Genomic DNA, 24,165 nt, shown 5'->3' with positions numbered 1-24,165 from the left:
GGAGATGAGCTGTAATTCCAGGGGATCCCCAGGTCCCACCTGGAGGCTAGCATCCCTAGCACATAGTTTGGGGACAAAATCTGTTTTCCAGTTTAATTCAAATACAAAGCATTTAAACAACCCCAATCCTGTGCACATTTACTGAGGAGTAAATCCTTTGCAGTTCAATAGCCTTACTCCCAAGTAAATATTAGTAGAAATAGTAACTAGTAAAAGTCATCTGGCTGGCACAGGGTTAGATGGGAGGTCAGAAATCACAAGTAACTGGGTTGAATCAAATTCTATCCGGAATGGAAAATACACCCAGGATAATCCAAGGGCGGAACTGGTAAACTGGTGAAAACAAAGTTTTAATTTATGAAAGGACAGCATCCATGTAAGAAAGCTGGCTTTGTGTAGAATATTTTTGGTCTGGCATTTGCAAACATGGTAGAACTTTCTATGACTTGTCGTTTGTCCCGCAATGCCCTTTCCCTCCCCCTTCTCCTGTTCCTTGTAGTTCTCTTTCGCCTCACTGAGGAATGATTGAAATAAGATTTATTACTGTTTCGGGTTTGTACACAGACACTTAAACTTTAAAATAAATATATTTACTAGAATTTGCTGCAAGCACATTTACCTGACATAACCTCTACCCACTTGAGGTTCTCCCAGGCACAAGGTAGATTTCTCAGTATCGCAATTACCTAAACATTCCTGCCCATGAGTTTCATTAATTAATTTGAAGAAGACTTGGGTTTTATACCCCGCCTTTCACTGCCTGAAGAAGTCTCAAAACGGCTTATAATCACCTTTCCCTCCTTTCCCCACAACGGACACCCTGTGAGGTATGTGGGGCTGAGAGAGCCCTGGCAGGAGTGCTCTTTGAGAACAGCGCTATTAGGACTGAGATGAGCCCAAGGTCACCCAGCTGCATGTGGAGGAGCAGGGAATAAAACCTGCCTTGCTAGAAGCTGCCAGTCTTAACCACTATATCACACTGGCTCCCTAAAAATCTCAAATCTCTCAACCCTTTATTCTGTGCTTTTCTTTATTAGAACACCCCTGTCATGTGATAGGCCTTTTTAAATCCATTGAACAAGAGTTCAAGCTTCTGTAATAAATCCCTTCTTATTGTTGGCAGAGGCTAAATATGCAAAGAGGTGCAAAGCACCAAGATGCTTAAAAGAATGGTGATGATGTTATCTGTTCAGTCGTGTCTGACCCTCGGCGATTCTATAAGAAAGTCTTTGCCATGTGTCCCTGTCTCTGACAGCTTCTTTTAGTTGGTTCATGGTCATCCCGGTATCGACTTTGATTGTGTCGAGCCAGCATGTCCTTTGGCGACCACATTTCCTTTTGCCATTGACCCTGCCAAGCATTAATGATTTTTCTAGCGAGCTTAATCACATGATGTGTCCAAAGTGAGCTTTAGCCATAATATCTTGCCTTCTAATGATATGGTTGGTTTGCTCCTCTCTAAAACTATCTTGTTGGTAACTTGGGCTGTCCAGGGTATTCGCAGCATTCGTCTCCAACACCATAATTCGAAGGCATCTATGCTCCTCCTGTCTTCCTTCTTCAGGGTCCAGCTTTCACATCCATAGGTTGTTATGGGGAAGACAATGGTGTTGATTAGCCGGCACTTTGTATTAAGGCTGATGTCCTTACTCTTAAAAGAATAAAAGAGTCTTATTTAGAAGAGAAACAACTTTGGGAATAGGAAATGAGATATAATCCTAACTGTTTAACTGTTGTTCTTCTGTACTCATGTCTGTTCTGGAGGAAAGCAGGGAGGAAGCATGCTCAAAGGAGCAGGAAGTCTCCAATTTAGCCAATCAAGACATTGGAGATTATCCGAAAAAACATCTGGAAGTTCCAGTTCTAACTTCCCCCACATATTGTATAATGCACTTCCAATGCAGTTTAGAAGCATATTTTCCTGTTTCACATAGGACATCCAGCTGCAAAAACACATTGAACGTACATTATCCAACATGTGTGGAATGAACCATACTATCTAAATACACATCTCCCACTTCCATGTTGGTCTTTTGAAGAGCCCATAAAACCTGATTATTTCAAAAGCCTTTTGTGTAAAGAACCGGTGGTGGAACAGTCAATATTTGAAATCCTGATGTTGGTTTTCAAATTCGTCACCTATTTGCGTAGACCATTGTATCCCTGAGGTGATTTTTTCCTCCTTAGTAGTTGGTACGTGATACTACTTTTAAGTTAAGGAATTTGTTTTTCACCTATGTTAACTTATCTGAACTTTGGGAAGAGTGAGAAGGAAGCATTTTGAGTAAATTCAGGGTCTTTTTCCATATACTTGCTTTTATAGATATGTGGCAAACACACTGCTTCATGTCTCAGCTTGTATAGAAGTAAGATCTATACAAGAAGTAAGATCTATAGGAGGGCAGAGCATTATGCATTCTTATGTGCATCACTCAGGTTCTGTAATATGCTTCCATTTGATAGGCATCTATCTGTGTTTCTATAGTTTGTCAAAATCTGGCACTTTCAGCTACACTGTTTTACTGGCAGGTTTCCTGATTTTTCGACTGGTATTTTTTAATTGGGGTTTTCCGGGCAAGTTGAGTATTTGTGAGGGGAAAATTCTTCCTGAGGTAACCCTGAGGGAAAAATTCTTCCTGAGGTAACCCTGAGGGGGGAATTCTTCCTGAGGTAACCCTGAGGGGGGAATTCTTCCTGAGGTAACCCTGAGGGAAAAATTCTATCTGAGGTAACCTTGAGGGGGGAATTCTTTCTCGGCTCCACAAATAGCTTCCAGAGCTTGAGGAATGAGAACCAAACCAGTGTGCTGCCCAGTTTCGCCTTCTTTGACAGTTCCAGACTTTGAGGCAAAATATTTCTAGGAAGCACCTGTCACAACAAGTATATGATTTCTAACCCTGGAGCTAGTTATTGTTAATGTGTAGTCAAGATGCTTGTGTCAGGGTAACCGGCTGAGCAGAGAAACTGGACAGATAATCATAGAATCATAGAACCAGAGAGTTGGAAGGGGCCATGCGGGCCATCTAGTCCAACCCCCTGCTCAACGCAGGATCAGACCACTTTCAATGCAGTTTAGAAGCATATTTTCCTGTTTCACATAATCGATTGATCTTCTATTCAGGAATTTAGCCTAGGTGTAGTAACAATGGGCTTTGGCTCTTAGACGATTCCAGGGGTGGAATTTACGCCAGATATGCTCACCAGGAGAAACTTGCTCGTACCCCATGTGAAGTCCCCAACAAGAGAAAAAAACACTTTGGGGGCCATTTCAGGTTGGGAAAGGAGCACAGGGGGAAAGGCACAAGCTTTTGGAAAGTCCCAATCCAAATTGCATGCACCTGACTGAATGTTCTCATGATGATGTAGCCTTCCAAGTGCTGCATGTTATAATGGCTAAATCAGAGTTCCCAAAAGGGAGCAGCATGCTCCCCCAGGGGCGGTGGAAAGATCAAGGGTGGTGGTGGGGAATTTGGGGGCAGTGGGGGATGTGTGAGGAATTTGGAGGCAGTAGGTGGGCCACAGTCTGACTATTTCTGTGAGAAATGTTCCATGGTGACTTGTCATTGCCTGCCTCTGGGTAGTAGTGACTCTGAACTTCCATGGTGGTCTCCCATCCCAGTGCTGACCAGTGCCAACCCTACTTAGCTTCCTGAAGAAAACAACAACTTCAGGAGGTAGGCCAGGTGGGATCATATTCCTGCTGAGCTATCTCTGTTGCCTGGAGCTGAGCTGTAATTCTGGGGGATCCTCAGGTCCCAACTGGAGGCTAGCATCATTATCCTGGTGGTTCATTTTCAGAATGAGTTACCAAGATTCAGGAGATCTCCTGGAATCACAACTAATCTCCAGGGAAAAAAAGATCAGTTCCCCTAGATCAGGGGTGACCAGACTGTGGCTCTCCAAATGTCCATGGACTACAATTCCCATGAGCCCCTGCTAGCACATGCTGGCAGGGGATCATGGGAATTGCAGTGCATGGATATTCAGTAGTTCAGCAGTGGAATAGGCTGCCTAAGGAGGTGGTGAGCTCCCCCTCATTGGCAGTCTTCAAGCAAAGGTTGGATACACAGTTTTCTTGGATGCTTTAGGATGCTTAGGGCTGATCCTGCATTGAGCAGGGGGTTGGACTAGATGGCCTGTATGGCCCCTTCCAATTCTATGATATCTGGAGAACCAGTTTGGCTACTCATGTTCTATGGCATTATATCCCACTGAGGTCTCTTCTCTGCCCTTCCTTGGCCCCACCCGCAAATATTTTGACATTTCTCAATCTAAAATCAGCAACCCTATGTCACTCAATGGTTCCTCTGGCTCTCTGACCCTAGAGTCTTCCCGCAAGAGGAGTCAAAGTCACCAAACTGGTCTGAGGGGGTTATGACACAAGTGAACTCAGGATGACATGGTTGCAATGCAGGTTTATAAAGAACCAGTCACATACAATAAGAATTGCCTTCCAGCAGAGATTTACAAGAGCCCGTTCATCTCCTTTTAGGTGGCCTGTGACTAACAGAAGTATGTTTGCACAGGCACGTTAGTTAAAGACAGCGTGGGATGGGGGAGGCACAAGGATCTTATTTTTAAACTTATCTGCAATGCTGGTTCCTCAGCTGCTGGGAAGGCATTTGGTATCCGGAAGGCTTTGAAACCCACATGCCATCTGATTCTATACCACAAACATTCCACACATGTTGGATAATGCACTTTCAATAAGCTTTTGCAGCTGGATTTTCCTGTGCAAAGTAGGAAAATCTACCTCCAAAGTGCACGGAAAGTGTATTATTCAATGTGTACGGAACAGGCACGGGGCTAAGTGATGATGTGAATCAAATGCACTGGCATTCCAGCTTCAAGAATGTATAGACTGCCTCGGTACAAATGTATTCAAAGCAGCTGACACTAAATTGAAAGCAGAAACTGCAATTTAAAAGCTAAAGGCAATTAAAGACCAACCTGAAAAGGCTGTTAAAAGGTGGGGAAGGGTTACCCAGCTGAGGGGTTAGAACAGCCTTTCCCAACTTTTTTACCATTGAGAACCCCCTGAAACATTCTTCAGCCTTTGAGAAACCCCAGAAGTGGCGCAATCGTGCAGAATATGGTTGGGAAGCATAGCTTTGTACAAGCCTGCCCAGGGCCCCTTCCCACCCCCTCCAGGCCCACCATTGGCCATTGGAGGGGGAGGGCAGGTCAACATGACCATATATCTTTAACAAATTTTAAAAAATATACAAAAATTAACCTCACCCATTCAGGAAACCCTACCAGGACCATCAAGAAACCCTGGGTTACAAGGAAAATAAGGGAGATGAAATTCAACCACAATATGTTGTACGCTGCCGCAAGTCTTTGGAAAGCGGTGGGATATAAGCCTAATAATAACAATAACAATAGGGGCAACCAGAGAAGGCCCTGCTCTTCACAGAATGATCCCTTTTGTTATATCAGGCCTTATCACCTATGCTGAGTGACCTTGAGTCTGACTTGCACTCTTTAAGCTTAACCTACTTCATGGGTAGGGTTGCCAACCTCCAGTTAGAGCCTGGAGGTCTTCTACTATTTCCAAATGATCTCCAGACAACAGAAATCAGTTCCCCTGGATAAAGGTCTGCTTTGAAGGTTAGACTCCATGGCATTGTACCCAGCTGTGGTCCCTCTTCAAAGCCTACTGTTCCTAGGCTCCACCTACAAAATCTCAAAGTATTTACCAAACCCATAGCTGGCAACGCCAGTAGGAGGCAAGAAGAACTATGTAAGTCACTTTGGGTCCCCACTGGGGAGAAATCTGGGGTCTCAGTTGTCTTGTGAGCCACAAGGGAAGGGTGGCATACAAATGCAAAAAATAAACAAATGATAAATAAATATCCTCGTGCGTGAGATGCTACCACAGTATCCGGCTTGCAATCTGACCTGGTCAGGGTCTCTTCCAATCCTGGCCCTTGGCAAATTGACCCTTCCCTTGCATCACCTACTTTGCCATGGAAGCGCCATTCACCAAGACAGCTGGAGGGAAATCGCCAGAGCTCATTGCAAACGTTTAAGAAAGACAGGAAGAGGTGGTCTGTGTTTGTTTCATTTCTCTTTATTTTTATGGTCATCTTGCCAGAAACAGGACTACAAATATAAAAGTCTGGGGTGCGTTTTGCTTCCGCGGGGATCAAAATACTTGCAAGTATAAAAATTCCCTGAGTTAAACATGCATCGCACATGTGGGGCTTGTTACACATTTTTTGTTTCGGCTGACCCAGATCGTCATTTGCAGGAGTTGATTTGTTTCAGATGCCCCCTGATAGTTTATAAGAGAGGCAAAGAGCAACATTTCCCCCATACACTCTGTTACTGAATAAGCAGTTTAAAAGAGATAACAACAGGGGGGAGGGCTTGGATCCCCCTCTCAGTGCAGCCCAAAATGTTCTCTAGGGGCACAGGAGACACATCCCTTGCCCCAGGAACATGATGTGAGGAGAGTCAGAGATGCAACAAGAGAGGCAAAGTGGGAAAAATGTGCCCTCCCTCCAGTTAATGAATTTGCTGCACTGAATCCAAGCTGGAGTTGTACATGTTTTATGCACCTACAGCAGAATTCAACCTTCCAAAAGAGTCAAGTTTAAAAAAAAAACTCCCACTTTCCCTTCCCTTGTTTGATCAGAAACGACAGGCACTAATCCGATGGCGCACCATACCTCTGTATTACATTCATTCCCAAAGGATGCACATTTGAACACCTGCCACCGCTCACCTGAGACAAAGTCACTTTTTAACAAAACGAGTCATACTGGATTAAGGGGACAGGATTTGAGACACTCACACCTGCTGTTGACAACTGGCCCTGAACTCTCTCATCCTTTGGTTTGCTTATTTCCAGTTGCTGGACCTGCTGGTATAAATATCATTGTTAAAGCAGCTAAGAAGGCAGCATAAACTTTGCTAGAAGGGGGCGACAGGGTTAAACAACTTTGGCAAGGGAAGACTGAAAGGAAATATTGAATAGAATTTCACCAACAAAAGGGTTAGATCCCAGTCTAGTAGTACCTTAGAGACCAACCAGAGTTTCAGGGTAGAAATTTTCAAGAGTCAAAGTTCCCTGTGCCAGACATATGCTAGAAATGGGGATCTCAGATTCCTTTTATTGTAGATAGCAAATAAGGTAAAGGTAAAGGTATCCCCTGTGCAAGCACCGAGTCATGTCTGACCCTTGGGGTGACGCCCTCCAGCGTTTTCATGGCAGACTCAATACGGGGTGGTTTGCCAGTGCCTTCCCCAGAATGCTATTTGAGACCTTTGAGATCAACCAAGTTTTATCCGTGGTATAAGCTTTACATGTGTATGCATGAAAATTGATGCCTTGAGTAATACTGTGTTGGTCTTAAAGGTGCCACTGGACTCAAACTTTGTCCTGCTGCTTCGGACCAACACGGCGACCCACCTGAACCTAGCAAAGGATGCAAAAGTACCATGCATATTGATTACAGCAGAGACGAAATGCTTGGTTTCTACGGTAGAAATATAACAAGAGATCGTAGTTGAAAAGACTAGAAACAAAAATACATTGTGCCATAGGCAAAATAAATATGTGAACAATTCAATAAAGAGTTCTTTAGAGACAGAAGATGGCTTATGTATTTTGCTTGCAGAAGATCTGTAGAATTCTCAAAAGAATCAGAAAGTAATGATAAGAGTTCACAAATGTATTGCTTGTACAGGAACTGTAGAATTCTCAAAGGGACCAGTTTTATCACAAAATGGCATTTTCCAATTCACAATACTGTGATTCCACAGAACTCAAAAAGCGATTATGCATTCAATTTTGGTGTTCGGTATCACCATGACTCAGACTGCTAAGTCCAAATGTCTCTGAGCGATATTGAATTGTATGCACATTTGCTTATTTTGCTTATTGCACAGTATATCCTGGTTTCTAAGGTGCCACTGGACACAAATCTCATTGTTTTATTGCAGGCCAACCCAGCTACCCGCTGAAACCAACAGAAGAGGTTTTCCTTGTCTTCCCTTGGCAACGAGGCCATTTACCATCAGAAAGGAGAGATGCTGTGGTCATAATGTCATGCTGAGATGCTGGCATGATCATTTCTATCATGTTTCTGCAGCATCATTCCATAGTTTGACAGAAAGCGGTTTCTAGATTGACATTCGGTACTCAGATATGGGTGTGTGCCCTTTGCAACAGCACACATATTAAAAATGGATGCTTTTTGCAAAGAGAAATCCAGAAGAGGTGCTCTGCAGGTTAAAAATAAAAACCTGGCTGGCTGGCTCTATGTATTTTGCCCAAAAGTACTATTTCAATGCTCATGCCTCATCCACAAGCGTTGCAAGGGGAATGTATTCCGTACCATGATTTCAGTACCGAAAGTAAAGAGGAAAGCAACCCTGGAATGGGATGTTTTCTCCCATTTTGTACCCACAATGGCCCTAAGTCCAAGTAATTCTTTTTACAATGAGAAGGTGCTTTGTATCAGCCATCCTCCTAGTTTAGAGCTGCCTGTTCTGATTCTCCTGGTTCTTCAGTACAAAGTCTTTCCCAAAAATGGGAACCAGAGATTTCAGAAAATGACCTGTATGCTTTGCCAAAGAGCAAAAGCCTCTGCAAATTCTTAGCGGTACCAGGAAGTCTGCTGTCAGTGAAGGAAACATCCTTGGGTGGGAGGAATGAGTTCTACCATTATTTAGATCCAGGGCAGAGATTTAGGCCATGGGAAGTGATTACCTACTTTGTGCCTTTTCACTGTTTTCTAAAGCAATGCAAATTGGGCAGCGGACAAATGATCTGAGCCACATTTTAAGGCAGGTTGTGGAAACCAGTAAGGGCTGGTGTGGTGCAGAGGTCAGGATACTGGGGCAGGAGATCAACTCTCCTTTCAGCCACAGAGCTCAGTGGGGGACCTTGGGTCAGTTGCTCAGTCACTCAACCTAACCTACTTTGCAAGGTTGTTGGTAAGAAAACAGGAACCATGTATGCCCCTTGGTTTTTGGGAAGAGGGGTGGACCAAGATGTTAGTTCCTGCAACCGTATTCCCCATTACTGTCTCTGGGTGTGAAAGTTGCACAATAAAGAAAGCTGAATGGAAGTTAATTGATGTGAAATGTGGTGTTGGCGACGAGTTTTGCAGCTACCGTGGCCTGCCAAAAAGACAAATAAGTGAGTTCTGGGTTAAAATCAAGTCTCACTTCTCGCTAGAAGCTAAAATGACTGAACTGAGAAGACAAGAATCACTGGAAAAGGCAAACATCCTAGAAAAAGGAAGCAGGCAAAGAGGAAGAGCCAACCTGAGATGGAATGACTCATGCAAACAAGCCAAGGACCTCCGTTTGCAAGACCTGAGCAAGCATGCCAACAATTTTGGAGGACATTTGTTCCTAGGGTCACCACAATTCAGAAGCAAATTAATGGCACATACTTCGTATTAACAAGAATGATTTCCAATGGCTGAGTGCCTGTGCAAATTGTTTCAGCAATGGCATTTTGCCAGTCCTCTCCTTGACCATTTTGAAAATTTGTCCGTAGGTGGTAAAAAAATTCCTCCATGGAGGCAGAATGAGCTTATTGTTTTCAGAATGGTACACTCTCTTTCCCTCTCCTCCTTTCCCTCGTATTTCTGAGAAAAGCAGACTACAGGCTTTCTCAGGGCTCCTTCGAGCGTAACATTTGTGGCCTCCGTGCACTGGGAACGGTTACCCAAATAACCTGCCCACATCAAAGATACCTGGGCAGAACACCCAGAGGACATCAGCAGCCAATTGAAACAGAGCACAATCTCTTTAGAAATCTAGGGTGGTGGGTGCAGCACAAACATGCATGAAGGTGCTTTCTCCTGAATCAAACCAGTGGTTCAAGCAAGTCCATTTCATAGGCCCTCCAGGATCTCAGACAGAGCTCACAATAAGATCCGGTTAAGATACAGATCAGGGCATGCATGACTGCCTCCCATTAAAAAAAGAAGAAAAGAAACCCGCCTAGTTTATCGAGAGTCTTAAATCCAGATATGAATACAATCTCTAGAGCAGCCATTCTCCTCCTTTTTATGCCACAGCTCTTTTAGGAGCTTTGCTCAGGTTCCTGGGCCCTCAGGTTCCTAGGCTGGCCGCTTGAGAAATTAGCTAGGCTTAAAAAGGCCTAAGCTAAGAGTGAGCTAACTATACTGGATGCACCTTGTCTTACATTCACGTGAGGCGAATTTCTAGAACATCTGATCAAACGAAGCATGCACGTTCGTTTTTTCTTGAATTCAAGATCACACAAAGTAACAGACTGCACGATTTCTTTTTCTTTCCCTTGACAAAGGTCAAAATTTCTAGCAACGAATGACGGGATGTGTGACAAAAAGGGTGTTTCATTAGTTCAGTGACCAGCCCCCCCTCCCCCCGAAACCTCTTGGGCTCCCTTTCTCACATTTTTCGGTGTGTGGCCCCATTCCAATGTGCTACTCCATCCAAGGAGCCATATGGCTCCTGTTGAGAATGCTTACTCTGCACCTCACTCTCTCCTCTGCATAAGGGGATAACAACACTGGTCTACTCAGCAAGGTGGTAATAAGGATTACTGTGGTTTGAACATGGATTTTAAGGGCAGGGGTCCCAAACACACAGCCCATGGGCTGGGAGCAGCCTGTCCAGGGCTCTTATCCAAACTGTGAGACCGAAATTGTGTATCTTGACCCGATATGTATGCTGCCCCAGGGCTAATTCCTAATGGGTGATGGGAGGACGGAGGACAAATATCAGGGACATACTTTCAGGAAATAGACTGCTAATGTTTTAAGCAGGTTTGCATTTAGAGTAAAAACATAAGATTGTTAATTGGGTTTGCCTGCATCCTTTATCAAGTTTATATATCCTGCACCAGGCATTACGTTTTATGGCCCGGTCTGACAAAGTGACATTCATGTCAGATCTGGTCCCCATAACCAATGAATTCAATCGGCTGAGTGCATGACTGGCCCAAGGTCAACCAGCAAGCTTCCAAGGCAGGGTGAGAATCTGAACCAGGGTCTCCTAGATCCTGGTCTAATGCTAAGCTCCACATCACACTGAATCTCCAGAAAAGTTTCATCTGTCCAAGTATATTTATGCCTGTGGTCTCAGAAGGATCGAACTTTTCTTAGGATTGCCCTCTCAAGCACATAATACATTCTCCTACTGACTCCAGAAGGAGTTAACCAGTTTGTTTATGGCTGGGTTGTACTCCATGTCTTCCCTGTGAGATCCTTTCGCATGACCAAATATGATAAGAATACATTCTGACTGTATTCTATTCTTTGATGGACAAATTGCAAAACATTCCCCTTTTGATAAGGATGCACCCAAACACATAATACAAATTGCAATCAAACACACCTGGATTGCTTTGGTCGTACCACAACATGCAGATTTTGGCATGAAATATCTTCATTTGCACACTTGCTTTCCCCTTAAATCAAGTTACTAGCCCTCATGGGATGCTTTGTTCATTTGTGCTGGAAGATATAAAACGGAATCAGTTTGTATGGGGGCCACTTCTTCACCCTCTAGTCCACCCCGCTCTTACAAACATATCTGGCCATGTGCTTCTCCCACCTCCCCCCACCCACCCCTACATCGCAAAACTTGCACAATGCTCCAATAACCTCCCCTACTGTGCAGCTCTAAGGAAATGTTTGACACGACTGCAAATAGACAGGTGGCAAATCCGCATAACGACTTCTTATCACAGCATTTCAGAACCTCGGATGCATCATCGCACAATAATGGTCACCTAAGGCTACAAGGAAGAAGAAAAATAAATTATCTTGGGGTTTTATGAAGTCATAGAGCGCATCTACCTCTTCCCTGAGACAGTGAAGGGAAAATTGGGCAGATGCCGGTAAATATACTCAGGTTTCTAGCTCAAGTTCTGGAGGCGTTTTACTTCCTTCCCTGGCTCTCTTTGCTTTTTTCCCCCAGGCGAAAGTAGAGTTATTTTTAGTGAAAGAAATCCTTTATACCCTGAAGGGCTTGTTTGTTTTCATGGCATCTACCTGTCCCTTTTTTTTTTCTTTCCCCCAAAGGTTGCCTCCTCTACTCGGATCCGTTTGAAGATTTGAGAGATAAGGGCGTCTTTCATGCTACTTTGGCTTAATATATGTCTATAGGCCTATGTATACTACCCAGGGGTCTCCACATAAATGCACAAAGGTCAAAGTTGCTGTTGTTGTTTTTTTAAGCCAACAATGAATCTTCTGTTACAGCCACTGCTGCTCATATGTCAGCCCAGGGGGAAAAAGGAAAACACATCCCATGACAGTTCTCGTTAAACTTTCTAACCTCTCAATACCTTTTCCACATTCAGTTGCCTGCAGTTGCCTATGCACTGGAGACAGTTCTGAGTTGTAAAAGGTGTTTTATAGCCCTTTAAAAATGTGGTTTTAAAAATTAAGGATGAGCAGATAACATGGATTTTAGAAGAAGAGCTGGTTTTTATACCCCGCTTTTCACTACCCAAAGGAGTCTCAAAGCAGCTTACAATCACTTTCCCTTCCACTCCCCACAATTGACACCTTATAAGGTGGGAGGGGCAGAGAGAACTCTGACAGAACTGCTTAGGAACAGCTCTAAGAGGCCTGTGACTAGCTCAAGGTCACCCAAGTGGCTGCACATGGAGGAGTGGGAAATCAAACCAGGCTCTCCATATTAGAGGCAGCTGCTTTTAGTTGCTACACCACACTGGCTTTGATTTTTTCCAAAGAAAAAGGCAGCTAAACTGAGGTGTAGCAGGGTGACAGATGAGTGAACCAGCATTAGTTTCACCGGGATGTAGATTTATCAGACAAGTTTCAAAATATGGAGGAAGCTGGGTTAGGTGAGAGAATACGTCTTCACCCTAAATGTGTATCTGGAACATTCCCTGAGGCTGCAGATCACAGGGTAAGATCAGCATTATTAGATTGTATACATCGATGTTTAGGGGAGCAAGTTTATTATTGTCCATCTCATTATTGCTTCAAAGAGAGAATTCAATAGGAAATGGCTGAATTAGCACTCATCAAGAAGTTATATCTAACTAACAGGGACCTGGCATTTCCCACTCATGCTAGATTCTTAGCACATCTTAACATTTTATGGGTGACAATATGTCTCTATACTGTTTGAAGTGGATGGTTCATCCTGCAGATGACCCATTTTATGTTAATCTTGCTTTGCATATCTGTCAACAAGAGTGTTTTTTTTTTCCACCCTGAATGGCCAGATTACTTTTTAGTTCGGACATCATTTTAACCTGGTCTCTCTTCTTTCCCTCCTGGTGTCTGCTGCTTTGAGTAAAAACATACCCGCCTAAAGAAAGAACATGCAACTGATGCAGAGAGTCCTGATTCCTGAAAGCTTAAGCTGGGGTACAGTCTGTTAGATTTTTAAAGTGCTACTGGAGTCCTGTTCACTAAACTTCCGAAGAATATTACAGTTTCTTGGAAAACCAATTTCGAAAAACCTGTTGTACCTAAAGTTGAACCTTTCACTTGACGTCATTGGATTGAGCTACAGATCACCAATTTCAGGGGCACGGCGTGACCAATCGGTGCCGTCTCTCTTCCATTCAAGTGTTGGAAGACCACTCTGTCGCCAGCAGGACATTGGTTCTGAATCAGCATTTAGCTGACCCCCTGGCCCAATAACACGATTGCCCTTGGGCTTCACAGCCCCAAGAGAGTCCATGCACTGCCACGATCCTTCTAACCATGGGGACCTTTTTAACAAGCTGTAAAATGGTAGCCTTGGATGAGATTTGGGGCATCATTTAAATGCGGTGTTCGTTCACATGAAAAGGAGCGGATGACCTTTTCAGATTATTTTGCCATGGTGACTGGTTTGGCAAAGCCCCTCGCATGTCCAATGAACCCTTCAAAACACAAGCAGGGCCAAAAGATGCTAATTCAGGTTTGGGTGTTCTCAATCATCATGTCGTACCAAGTCAACCAGCAAGTCCCCCAAGGTGGCCACCTCAAATTAAGAACCCCCCAACCATGTTCCTGGGACTATCCCCTTTATATCGCCCTCTCCATGTGTACAACGCCCTGCATGTAACATCCAGCCCCTCAAGGTTTTAGGTTAGCCTCCTCTCAGAGGAGCTAGTTTTCTGCATTTAGGGAGTTTCCCCCCTCCCCAACGGGTGGAAGCAAACGTAAATGCCATCCTGCCTTCTGTCCAGTCCCAGAAGGACTCCGGCCTGTGAACCGGCATGCACAGAAGCCGCGGAGGGAGGCCGCAATCCATCATGGTGACCGCAGCAGACGGCCTGAGCAGACCTCAGCCCCAAACCCTGAGAGCTCCCTTCCTCCGGAGCGCACTCTAACTGAGAAAACGCATCCACCTCAGCTCCCTCAACAAAAGACTCCCAAGCGCGGGTCAGCTCTCGAACCAGTGGGCCAGGTTCTGGACGGTCTTTCGCTGGTGCCCGGCGGCGCGGATGGCCTCGCAAACGCGGCAGCAGTGCTCGTCCCAGAAGGCAGTGACGCGGACGTCGTACCTCCTCCGCCAGGCGAAGTACCGCCTGTACCTGCTCTTGTTCTTGTCCAGGAACTTCAAGTAGATGGCCAGCTGCGCGGGGCTGGCGAAGTCGTCCACGTGGATGAAGGAGTCGGCGGGGATGAAGAGCTCGTAGTTGGACCGGGGCGGCCCGAGGACGACGGGCACGGCCCGCGACTTGAAGGCGTTCCTCCAGAGCTTCTCGGTGATGTAGTCCTGGTGCTGGGAGTTCTCGAAGGCCAGGTAGAACTTGTAGTCGGCCACTGTCTCCACCACGCTGTCGTCCTTCAGCCGGCGGCCCCGGGCGCCGTACACGTCGACGGGCAGGTAGCGCCGGAGCTGTCGGAAGTAGCGGACGCGGGCGTGCTCCTCGTTCCAGTTGCTGATGACCCAGGCGACCAGCTTGCGCTTGGCGGGCAGGGCGAGCGGGGCCGGGGGCGCGCGCCGGGGCCTCAGGTAGCCGTAGGGCACGAAGACGTCGGAGTCGACGCGGTAGGACATGGTCCAGTTGAAGAGGCCGCGCAGGCCGCGCAGGCCCGGCGAGTGCGAGGGCGACTCGAAGTTCATCCACACCCAGCGCTGCGCCGGCGGGCGGGCGGCGGGCAGCTGGTGGGCGCCGTGCGCGGCCAGGTCGCGGTGGTGGAAGAGGATGGCGTGCGCCTCGCCGTGGCCGCTCCGGTTGGCCGTCACGCTGCAGGCGCTGATGTTGTAGCGCGCGCGGCAGTCGCCCAGCGGCCGCCCGCGCCCGAAGGGCTCCCACCACAGCAGCACCCGCAGCGGCGCCTCCGACGACGACCCGGACGCCCGGCCCAGCGGACCCGGCAGGTCGTGCAGGCTGCTGGCGGCGTACAGGGCCAGCGCGGCGCAGCACGTCAGCCCGGCCGCCAGCAGACGCCACTGGCCCTGCGCCGACGACGGCGACGATGATGGACGCCAGGCGCAGCGGCAGCGGCACGCGCGCAACCAGCGCGCCCCCCGACGACGCCGGCGACGCCCGCCGCCGCCCCCCGCAGGCTCCATCGACGCCCCTTGCCAACCCGCCGGGAGGCGCTCGCCGCAGCCGCCGCCGCCAGCCCGCGCCTCGGGATCCGCCGACGGGGCCGCCGCATGCTGCTGCTGCTGCTGCTCCGGCCGCCGCTGCTCCCCGGGAGGAGGAGGAGGAGGAGGCGGCCAGCGCCTCCGCCCCGCGCCCTGCCCTTCTGGCGGCGCCCGCGGCCCGACCTGCCCGCCCCGCCCGGCCATGCTGCCCCCACCCGCCGCCACCCCCGGCGGCCAGGCCGGCCGGCAGGCCTCCCATCGGCTCCGCCTCGGCTCCGCCCCTCTCCAGCCACCGGCCGCCTCCTTCGGGAGCCCCGCCGGACGCGGCCGCTGGAGCGGGCGGAAAGAGCGGGCTGGAGACGAGGGAGCGGTCGCGTCGCGGCAGGGCGGGCAGCCTCCGGATAGTAGGGGTGCCACCCTCCAGGTGAGAGCTGGGCCTCCCCTGGCAGCAGCCCTCCTTTCCAGGCAGAGATCGGTTCTCCTGGAGAAAAGGGAGGCTTGGGGAGGGGAGGGGAGGGGGGTCCCTGTCCTCCCCAGGCGCCATCCCGAAATCTCCAGGCGTGTCCCAAACTGGATGTGGCAACTGTCCCCCGCCGTCTCTAGGGGGGAGCTGGCAACCCGCTTGGAAGGCAGGAGCATTGGGGGTTGTTGTCTCCATCTGCCCCGGGGGATCAGGGATTACCTTCCACAAGGAGAGCAGGTTGGGGCTTCCAGGAGCCACGTGTCCCGGTTGCACTGGCAGGAATGCAGATGCAATAAAAGTATTTCTCCTCTTTTCTTTCAGGGCCCATTGTCTATGTCTCTTAAGGTTCTACCTATATGTAAAGAAGCTCACATTACAAAATTCATCATACATTTTGTGCATGCTTCCCCCCCCCCCCAGATAGATAGATAGATAGATAGATAGATAGATAGATAGATAGATAGATAGATAGATAGATAGATAGATCCAGTTTAGTGTAGTGGTTAGGAGTGCGGACTTCTAAGCTGGCATGCCAGGTTCGATTCTGCGCTCCTCCACATGCAGCCAGCTGGGTGGCCTTGGGCTTGCCACGCACTGTAAAACTGTTCTGACCGAGCAGGAATATCTGGGCTCTCTCAGCCTCACCCACCTCACAGGGTGTCTGTTGTGGGGAGAGGAAAGGGAAGGTGATTGGAAGCCGCTTTGAGCCTCCTTCGAGTAGGGAAAAGCAGCATATAAGAACCAACTCTTCTTCTTCCAGATAGACAGATATGGTGCACCCTCATAAGACCTACAGACATTTCCCTTTTTGTTAGAATGTTATTCTCTCTGTTTATTGCTGTTATCATTATTGTTACTATCCACTTGACGTAGCTATTGAGTCTGATGTATTGTTCTTGTTCCTCTGTGTTTTATATGCGCCACCTTGAGCCTCAGGGGAAGCCGGTATTTAAATGTAATACATAAATGGCTAGATGGAGGGATGGAGGGATGATAGAGCGAGCTGAATCAGTAAGTAACCATTGGCCTGAGGAACCCTTACCTTTTGAAACTCTGGTATTTTGGCTTCTCTTTATTGTTAGACGCTCTTTGTTGTTACAATCAATATCCCTTATGTTCCTTTAACATTAATTGAATCCTTTGCTTGCTGGTTCAAATATATGGCTTGCATCCCGTTCCGGAATTCTGAGACACTGCCCATATTCCAAAATACATTCACAAAAAAAGGCCAAATGGCCAAGCTATTAATAGGCCAGAAAACATTCTGAATGGATGTGGGAGGGGCTGTGACTCAGTGGCAGAACATCTGCTTAGGATGCAGATGGTACTACGTTCCGTCCTCAGTATCTCCAGTAAGGAGCGGAAGAGAGCTATCTGAACCCCCGGAGATCCACTGCCAATCTCGGTAGACAAGACTTGGATGGATTCAGTGTCAGGCATGTTCATGGGATCAAGCCCCGCACAGTTCCAAATCCTTTTTGCAGAAGCAAAAAAGAACGATCTTCATACATGATTTCCCCACTGCCATGATCATAAACTTGGTTCTGCTTCTGAGTTTACAATGTTAGCATCTGAGGGACCACCTGACTGACTATACCCCCCCAAAGAATCACAGAGTTGGAAGGGATCTCCAGGGTCATCCAGCCCACCACCCTGCACAATGCAGGAACTCACAACTACCGGCCTATCCACAGTGACACCAATTCCATGCCCAAGTGATCGCCCCCACCAAAAATCTCCAGAATCCAGCCTGGCCTGGAGGAAATTCACCTATTCAGAGTGTTCTGCTCTGCCAATTCCAACAGGCTGGTGATTCCTGGCCCTAGAGAGGTACGTCTGGCCTCAACCAGGGCCAGGACCTTTTCTGTCCTGGCCCCTGCCTGGTGGAAGGAGCTCACAGGAGAGCTGAGGGCCCCACTGGAGCTATCTCCACCAGGTGTTTGGCTGGGGCCAATGAGGATTGAACATTTACCTGGTCCACCTCCATATAAACAACCTTCATGAATACAAGAAGGGATTACCAGGCAGTATGCCAGAAGCAACAATAGATGTCAAGTGGATGATCGATTTACGCTTCATTGTTAATATGTGCTTATTCTGGATCTGTATGATTTTAAATGTTGTAAACCGCCCTGAGCTGGCTATGCCGGGAGAGGCAGAGTTATAAATCCAACAAATAAATAAATTGCCAGTGAAACAGGAGGGATGACTCTAAAAGCCACTTAGCTGGAAAATGAATACTTTTTTCTTGAAGTTCAGCAGAAATTCAGGATGGTTCATAAATAAAACATAAAGGGAAATCTATGGAGCCAGATTTGTAGGTGTGTGCGTGTATCAAAATGGTCATTACAGTACTAAAATATTAAACTGCACTCCACCAACCGGTATTCAGTTATAATCCATTTAAATATGAAAGAACCCATTAAAAGCATTAGAACTACTAATGTCCCATTAAAATAATTTCCCAACGCAAATGAGTGTGTGGGTGGAAGATCAATAGCCAGCTGGATCCGAAATGATTTGGCCAGTCTCCTAAACAGCAATAAAGATAAGTCCTAAGCTGCCAGCCTTTCAGTTTCTGGTTCAAATATCACCCCTAAAGACTAGGAGGCCTCAGAAAACCACCTTCTCTGAAACTTGAGCCCATATCTGTCATGCTGCCATACCTTACAGGGCTGTTGTTAGGCTTATCAAAAAGTACTTTGCACATGCTTAACGGATACACTGAGGAGTTTTCAGAAACTCCACACTTAAGCAAATGCAAAAGTTAAGGGAAATAAAGGGGTTCACTTGGCCTTCTCGCTACTCAGCCACACCCAAACAAGAGATGGAGGGTAGATTTTTGACACAGAAGCTGAGATAAAAGGGAGAGGGGAAGACTGGCAAGGAGCACAAGGAAACAGCTGAATGTGATATAGTGTAGACATACCTTGGTGTAGTGATTAGGAGTGTGGACTTCTAATCTGGCGACCTGGGTTTGATTCTGCACTCCCCAACATGCAGCCAGCTGGGTGACCTTGGGCTCACCACAGCACTGATAAAGCTGTTCTGACCGAGCAGTGATATCAGGGCTCTCTCAGCCTCACCTCCCTCACAGGGTGTCTGTTGGGGTGAGAGGAAAGGGAGAGTGATTGTAAGCCATTTTGAGATTCCTTCGGGTAGAGAAAACCAGAATATAAGAACCAACTCCTCCTCCTCCTCTTCCTCCTCCTCTTCCTCCTCCTCCATCATTTTGAGATTCCTTCGGGTAGAGAAAACCAGAATATAAGAACCAACTCCTCCTCCTCCTCCTCCTCCTCCTCCTCCTCCTCCTCCTCCTCCTCCTCCTCCTCCTCCCCTCCTCCTCTTCTTCTTCTTCTTCTTCTTCTTCTTCTTCTTCTTCTTCTTCTTCTTCTTCTTCTTCTTCTTCTTCTTCTTCTTCTTCTTCTTCTTCTTCTTCTTCTTCTTCTTCTTCTTCTTCTTCTTCTTCTTCTTCTTCTTCTTCTTCTTCTTCTTCTATATAAATCAATATAAATCAACACCAAATCCAATACGATAAATATAAAAACAAAAATGTTCCGAAGGTGAAATAAAGCCTATACTTCTGTTGTTCCAGCGATAAACAGACAAAATAGGTCTAGAGAAAGGTTAAAAAGTTAATATATTAACAAAACAGATAAAAAGATTAATCAGGTAATAAACAGCAAAAGGAAGTAGAACAGCAAGTTAGTGGGGGGTGGGAGGGGGGTGAGTGGATAAAAGGAATTGTTGCCTGGCAAGCTAGTAAATCCAGCCAAACCTGAAAGGTGCAGGTGAGATTTTACAAAAACTACAAATCCTTTGTAAAAACAAATAATACAGGAAGCAATGAGGAAATGGAGCAAAGAGAGAAAAGTTAACACACACACACCCTGCAGGAACTTAGAGGGGGAAAGAATAAAATAAAACAGAAGCTCTGAGAGCAGAGCACAGCCTTGAAAGTCTATCCTATCTCATCAATTTGTTTTAAATTTTGCGAGCTATGGGTTGCCCCTATTTCCACCGTATCAAAAGACAGTAGTGTCCTGTTTGTTGGTGCAAGGACTATGGTGGGTGTGGGCAGATATCTCTGCAAGAAAGGAAAGGGGGAGGAATTTTCAAACCTGGATATATAGTTTTTAAAGGAGGCAACTCCTTTCCTTTGCTGGTTCCACTCCTGTGTCCCTGAAACAGAAAGAGGGAGGCAAGCAGGAAGGACAGTGCTCTTTGGATCCAGCTACCTCAGAGCCCATCATCATCTTTAAATAATGCATTATGAAAGGGGAGCCAGCCTGGTGGTTAAGAGTTGCGGCCTCTAATGTGGAGAACCGGGTCTGATTCTCACTCTTCTACATGCAGCCAGCTTTGTGACCAGTCACAGTTCTCTCAGAGCTCTCTCCCCCACCCTACCTCACAGGGTGTCCTGTAGGGAGAGGAAAGGAAGGCAATTGTCAGCTGCTTTGAGATTATTTTGGGTAGTATATAGTGGAGCACAGTGGCATGCCCCCAATAATTGTTATTGACCCTCCTCCCTGGTTTGTTTGCTTGCTGAGGTATAAATATTAAAATAAATACATGAAAGGAAGAGAGTAGTATTGTGCGAACTCATGGAGATTTGGGGTTGAAACCTGAGGAGGGCAGGGACCTCTCTCATCCATCCATCCATTCACCCACCCATCCATCCATCCACCCATCCATCCACCCACCCATCTCCACCCGCCCACCCACCCATCCATCCATCCATCCACCCATCTCCACCCATCCATCTCCATCCACCCGCCCGCCCGCCCATCCATCCATCCATCCATCCATCCATCCATCCATCCACCCATCTCCACCCATCCATCCATCCATCTCCATCCGCCCGCCCGCCCATCCATCCATCCATCCATCCATCCACCCATCTCCACCCATCCATCCATCCATCCATCCATCTCCATCCACCCGCCCGCCCATCCATCCATCCATCCATCCATCCATCCATCCACCCATCTCCATCCATCCATCCATCCATCCATCCATCCATCCATCTCCATCCACCCGCCCACCCATCCATCCATCCATCCATCCATCCATCCATCCATCCATCCACCCATCTCCACCCATCCATCCATCCATCCATCCATCTCCATCCGCCCGCCCGCCCGCCCATCCATCCATCCATCCATCCATCCATCCATCCATCCATCCATCCATCCATCTCCATCCACCCGCCCATCCATCCATCCATCCATCCATCCATCCATCCATCCATCCATCCATCCATCCATCCATCCATCCATCCATCCATCCACATTTCTATACTGCCCTGCCTTGTGTCTCAGGGCGGTTTACAGTAAGGGTTCACAGCTCAGACTCCACTGTATGATACAACTAAAACATTAACAATTATAACTTCATAATATTCCAGACATTACAACATTATAACTTATAACTCTATAACAGTCAACTGTTAACTGCACAATTGTCAGTGCAACCTTTGTTGAGTCTTTGGCCGGGGTAGGAGTCGCCCTGTGTTGGGCCCATTGGGCGCAGTTGGTGGTAAGGGGAGCTTCTGATGGTGTTTCTTTGGCCTTGAACGAAAGCTTGGTGGAAGAGCACTCTTTTGTTTTGGTTCTGGCAGGGCCCTGATCTCTTCTGGGAGCTCCTTCCACCAAGGCGGGGCCAGGACAGAGAAAGCCCTGGCTTTGGTCTTGGGTACAATGCATTTGAATTCACTTTCTCCAGGGGAATTGATCTCTGTCATCTGGAGCTGAGCTGTAATTCTGGGAGAACCCCAGGTTCCACCTTTAGGCTGGCATCTTTCGTCTCAGCCTTGTTGAATCATTTCGGAGTTTTGAGAACCGTAAGTAGAGGCCGCCACAAAATGGGGGAACCCGAGGGCTGATCACATAGTCTCAGCTATTAGGGTGAGGCCAACACAAAATGGCTGCCATAAAGAGTGAGATCAGTTCTTTGCTACATGGTTTGCGTTCCCAAAGAAAGGAATGCCCACCCTGGAGATATGTAGCCTGTCACAAATCTATTGCTAAGTGTTGTTAGCGCTCCCAACAGTCCCTTAGGCAATCAGGTTCCCCACCTTCCTATGTACTCACGACGTTTGAGGTACTGGTTTTTGCCGTGAATGAATCATTTTCCTGGACCAGTGACAAGATTTTCCCACCTGTCCGTTCGTCACAGGGTTTTGGGTGTTTCATTCCACAATGGCAAGGTGGCTACTCAGCCAGACAAACAGGTATTGCGATTTTTTTTCTTTTCAAATGTCTGTGTGTTTGTGTTTGTGTGTGTGTGTGTGAGAGAGAGAGAGAGAGAGAGAGAGGGAGAGGTCAATTGAATCCATTTGGCGCAATGACTTAAGGATTTACAGAATTTCTAAACTACCTTTACACAGTGCTCAAAGCATTGTTGTTGTTGTTGTTAGGTGCGAAGTCGTGTCCGACCCATCGCGACCCCATGGACAATGATCCTCCAGGCCTTCCTGTCCTCTACCATTCCCTGGAGTTCATTTAAGTTTGCACCGACTGCTTCAGTGACTCCATCCAGCCACCTCGTTCTCTGTCATCCCCTTCTTCTTTTGCCCTCGATCGCTCCCAGCATTAGGCTCTTCTCCAGGGAGTCCTTCCTTCTCATGAGGTGGCCAAAGTATTTGAGTTTCATCTTCAGGATCTGGCCTTCTAAAGAGCAGTCAGGGCTGATCTCCTCTAGGACTGCTTCAGTGACTCCACCCAGCCACCTCATTCTCTGTCGTCCCCTTCTTCTTTTGCCCTCGATCGCTCCCAGCATTAGGCTCTTCTCCAGGGAGTCCTTCCTTCTCATGAGGTGGCCAAAGTATTTGAGTTTCATCTTCAGGATCGGGCCTTCTAAAGAGCAGTCAGGGCTGATCTCCTCTAGGACTGACCGGTTTGTTCACCTTGCAGTCCAAGGGACTCACAAGAGTCTTATCCGGCACCAGAGTTCAAAAGCCTCAGTATACCATAGAAGTTAATTAGAGGCATAAATGGTCCTCCACCCACCCACAATATCCATTTAAGTGCCAGCAGCTGGTTTTCTGATACCAGGAGCCAGATTGCAAAGGGAAACAGGCAGACCGCTTTTAGAAATGCCATCTTGAACAAATAACTACTTGACTGGATCATACCAAAGCTTATGTATATCAGCAGCTGGCCAGATTTCTCAGGAAGTCTCCCACACAGGACCTGAAGCCAATGCTCTTCCCCTGGTATTTCTCAATACCCTCTGGTGGCATTCAGGGGTAGACTGCTCCTGTATGTGTAAGTTCTATTGAGGGATTCATGTTCTAGCTCTTAATAGATCCATCCTCCATAATTAGGCTAAACCCTTTTTTTCTGAAAAGCTATCCAAGTGTTCCATGCACCTCACAAGCATTTCTATTGTTCTCCAGCAGCTGCACTTGTATCTGGAAAACCTGGCTTGGATAGCCTTTCAGATATAAACAGAGGATAAAATGTTTGTTGCCTAAATGGCAGATACGTAACCATTCTATCAATTTGTTCCTTGTCCCAAGAATCTTTTTTCTTTGAAAAGCCAACTAAATGCATTACCGTCGACTCTTGTTACTTTTGCTGTGACCATAGGAGTCCCTTTGATTTCAGCCATCCCCAAAATCCAGCCTTTTTCATCCTTTTGACCATGGAGGTATCACTGAGATAGATTTCAGGCTTTGAGTAACCAGGAAGTGATGTCAGCTGTCCACGCCTCCCCGCCATAGAATCATAGATGAAAGCATAGAGTTGGAAGGGGCCATGCAGGTCATCTAGTCCAACCCTGGCAGTCTTCAAGCAAAGGTTGGATACACACTTCTCTTGGATGCTTTAGGATGCTTAGGGCTGATCCTGCGTTGAGCAGGGGGTTGGACTAGATGGCCTGTATGGCCCCTTCCAACTCTATGATTCTATGATTCTATAACCCCCTGTTCAATGTAGTCTAAAGCAGGCTTTCTCAGCCAAGGTTTTGTGAAACCCTGGGGTTTCTTGGCAGCCCTGGAATGGTTTCCTAGGTGGGAGTGAGTTAATTTTAAATATATTTTAAAATTTTGTTAAACATTTAATCAGGTGATATGACCATACATGGTCATGTAAATCTACCCCTCTTTCCAAAATGGCCAATGGTGGGCCTGGAGGGGGTGGGGAGGGGTCCCCAGGGGGCATGTACACAGC

General features: G+C 47.1%; 1 protein-coding gene across 1 annotated transcript; it reads right to left on the bottom strand.

Moving 5' to 3' along the window:
• Nucleotides 1-6,060: 6,060 nt before the first annotated feature.
• Nucleotides 6,061-15,732, bottom strand: FUT4 (fucosyltransferase 4). The gene has a single exon (XM_077344161.1). The coding sequence runs from the start codon at nt 15,730-15,732 to the stop codon at nt 14,371-14,373; it is 1,362 nt and encodes a 453-aa protein (XP_077200276.1). The 3' UTR covers nt 6,061-14,370.
• Nucleotides 15,733-24,165: the final 8,433 nt, after the last annotated feature.

The sequence above is a fragment of the Paroedura picta genome, chromosome 6 (genome assembly GCF_049243985.1).
Source record: "Paroedura picta isolate Pp20150507F chromosome 6, Ppicta_v3.0, whole genome shotgun sequence".
In the NCBI taxonomy this organism is placed as follows: Eukaryota; Metazoa; Chordata; class Lepidosauria; order Squamata; family Gekkonidae; genus Paroedura; species Paroedura picta.
This window is presented reverse-complemented; position numbering and strand designations above follow the sequence as displayed.

Excerpts from the sequence above, each read along its gene's own strand:
- FUT4 (XM_077344161.1), bottom strand. The coding sequence starts at position 15,732 with ATGGCCGGGCGGGGCGGGCAGGTCGGGCCGCGGGCGCCGCCAGAAGGG.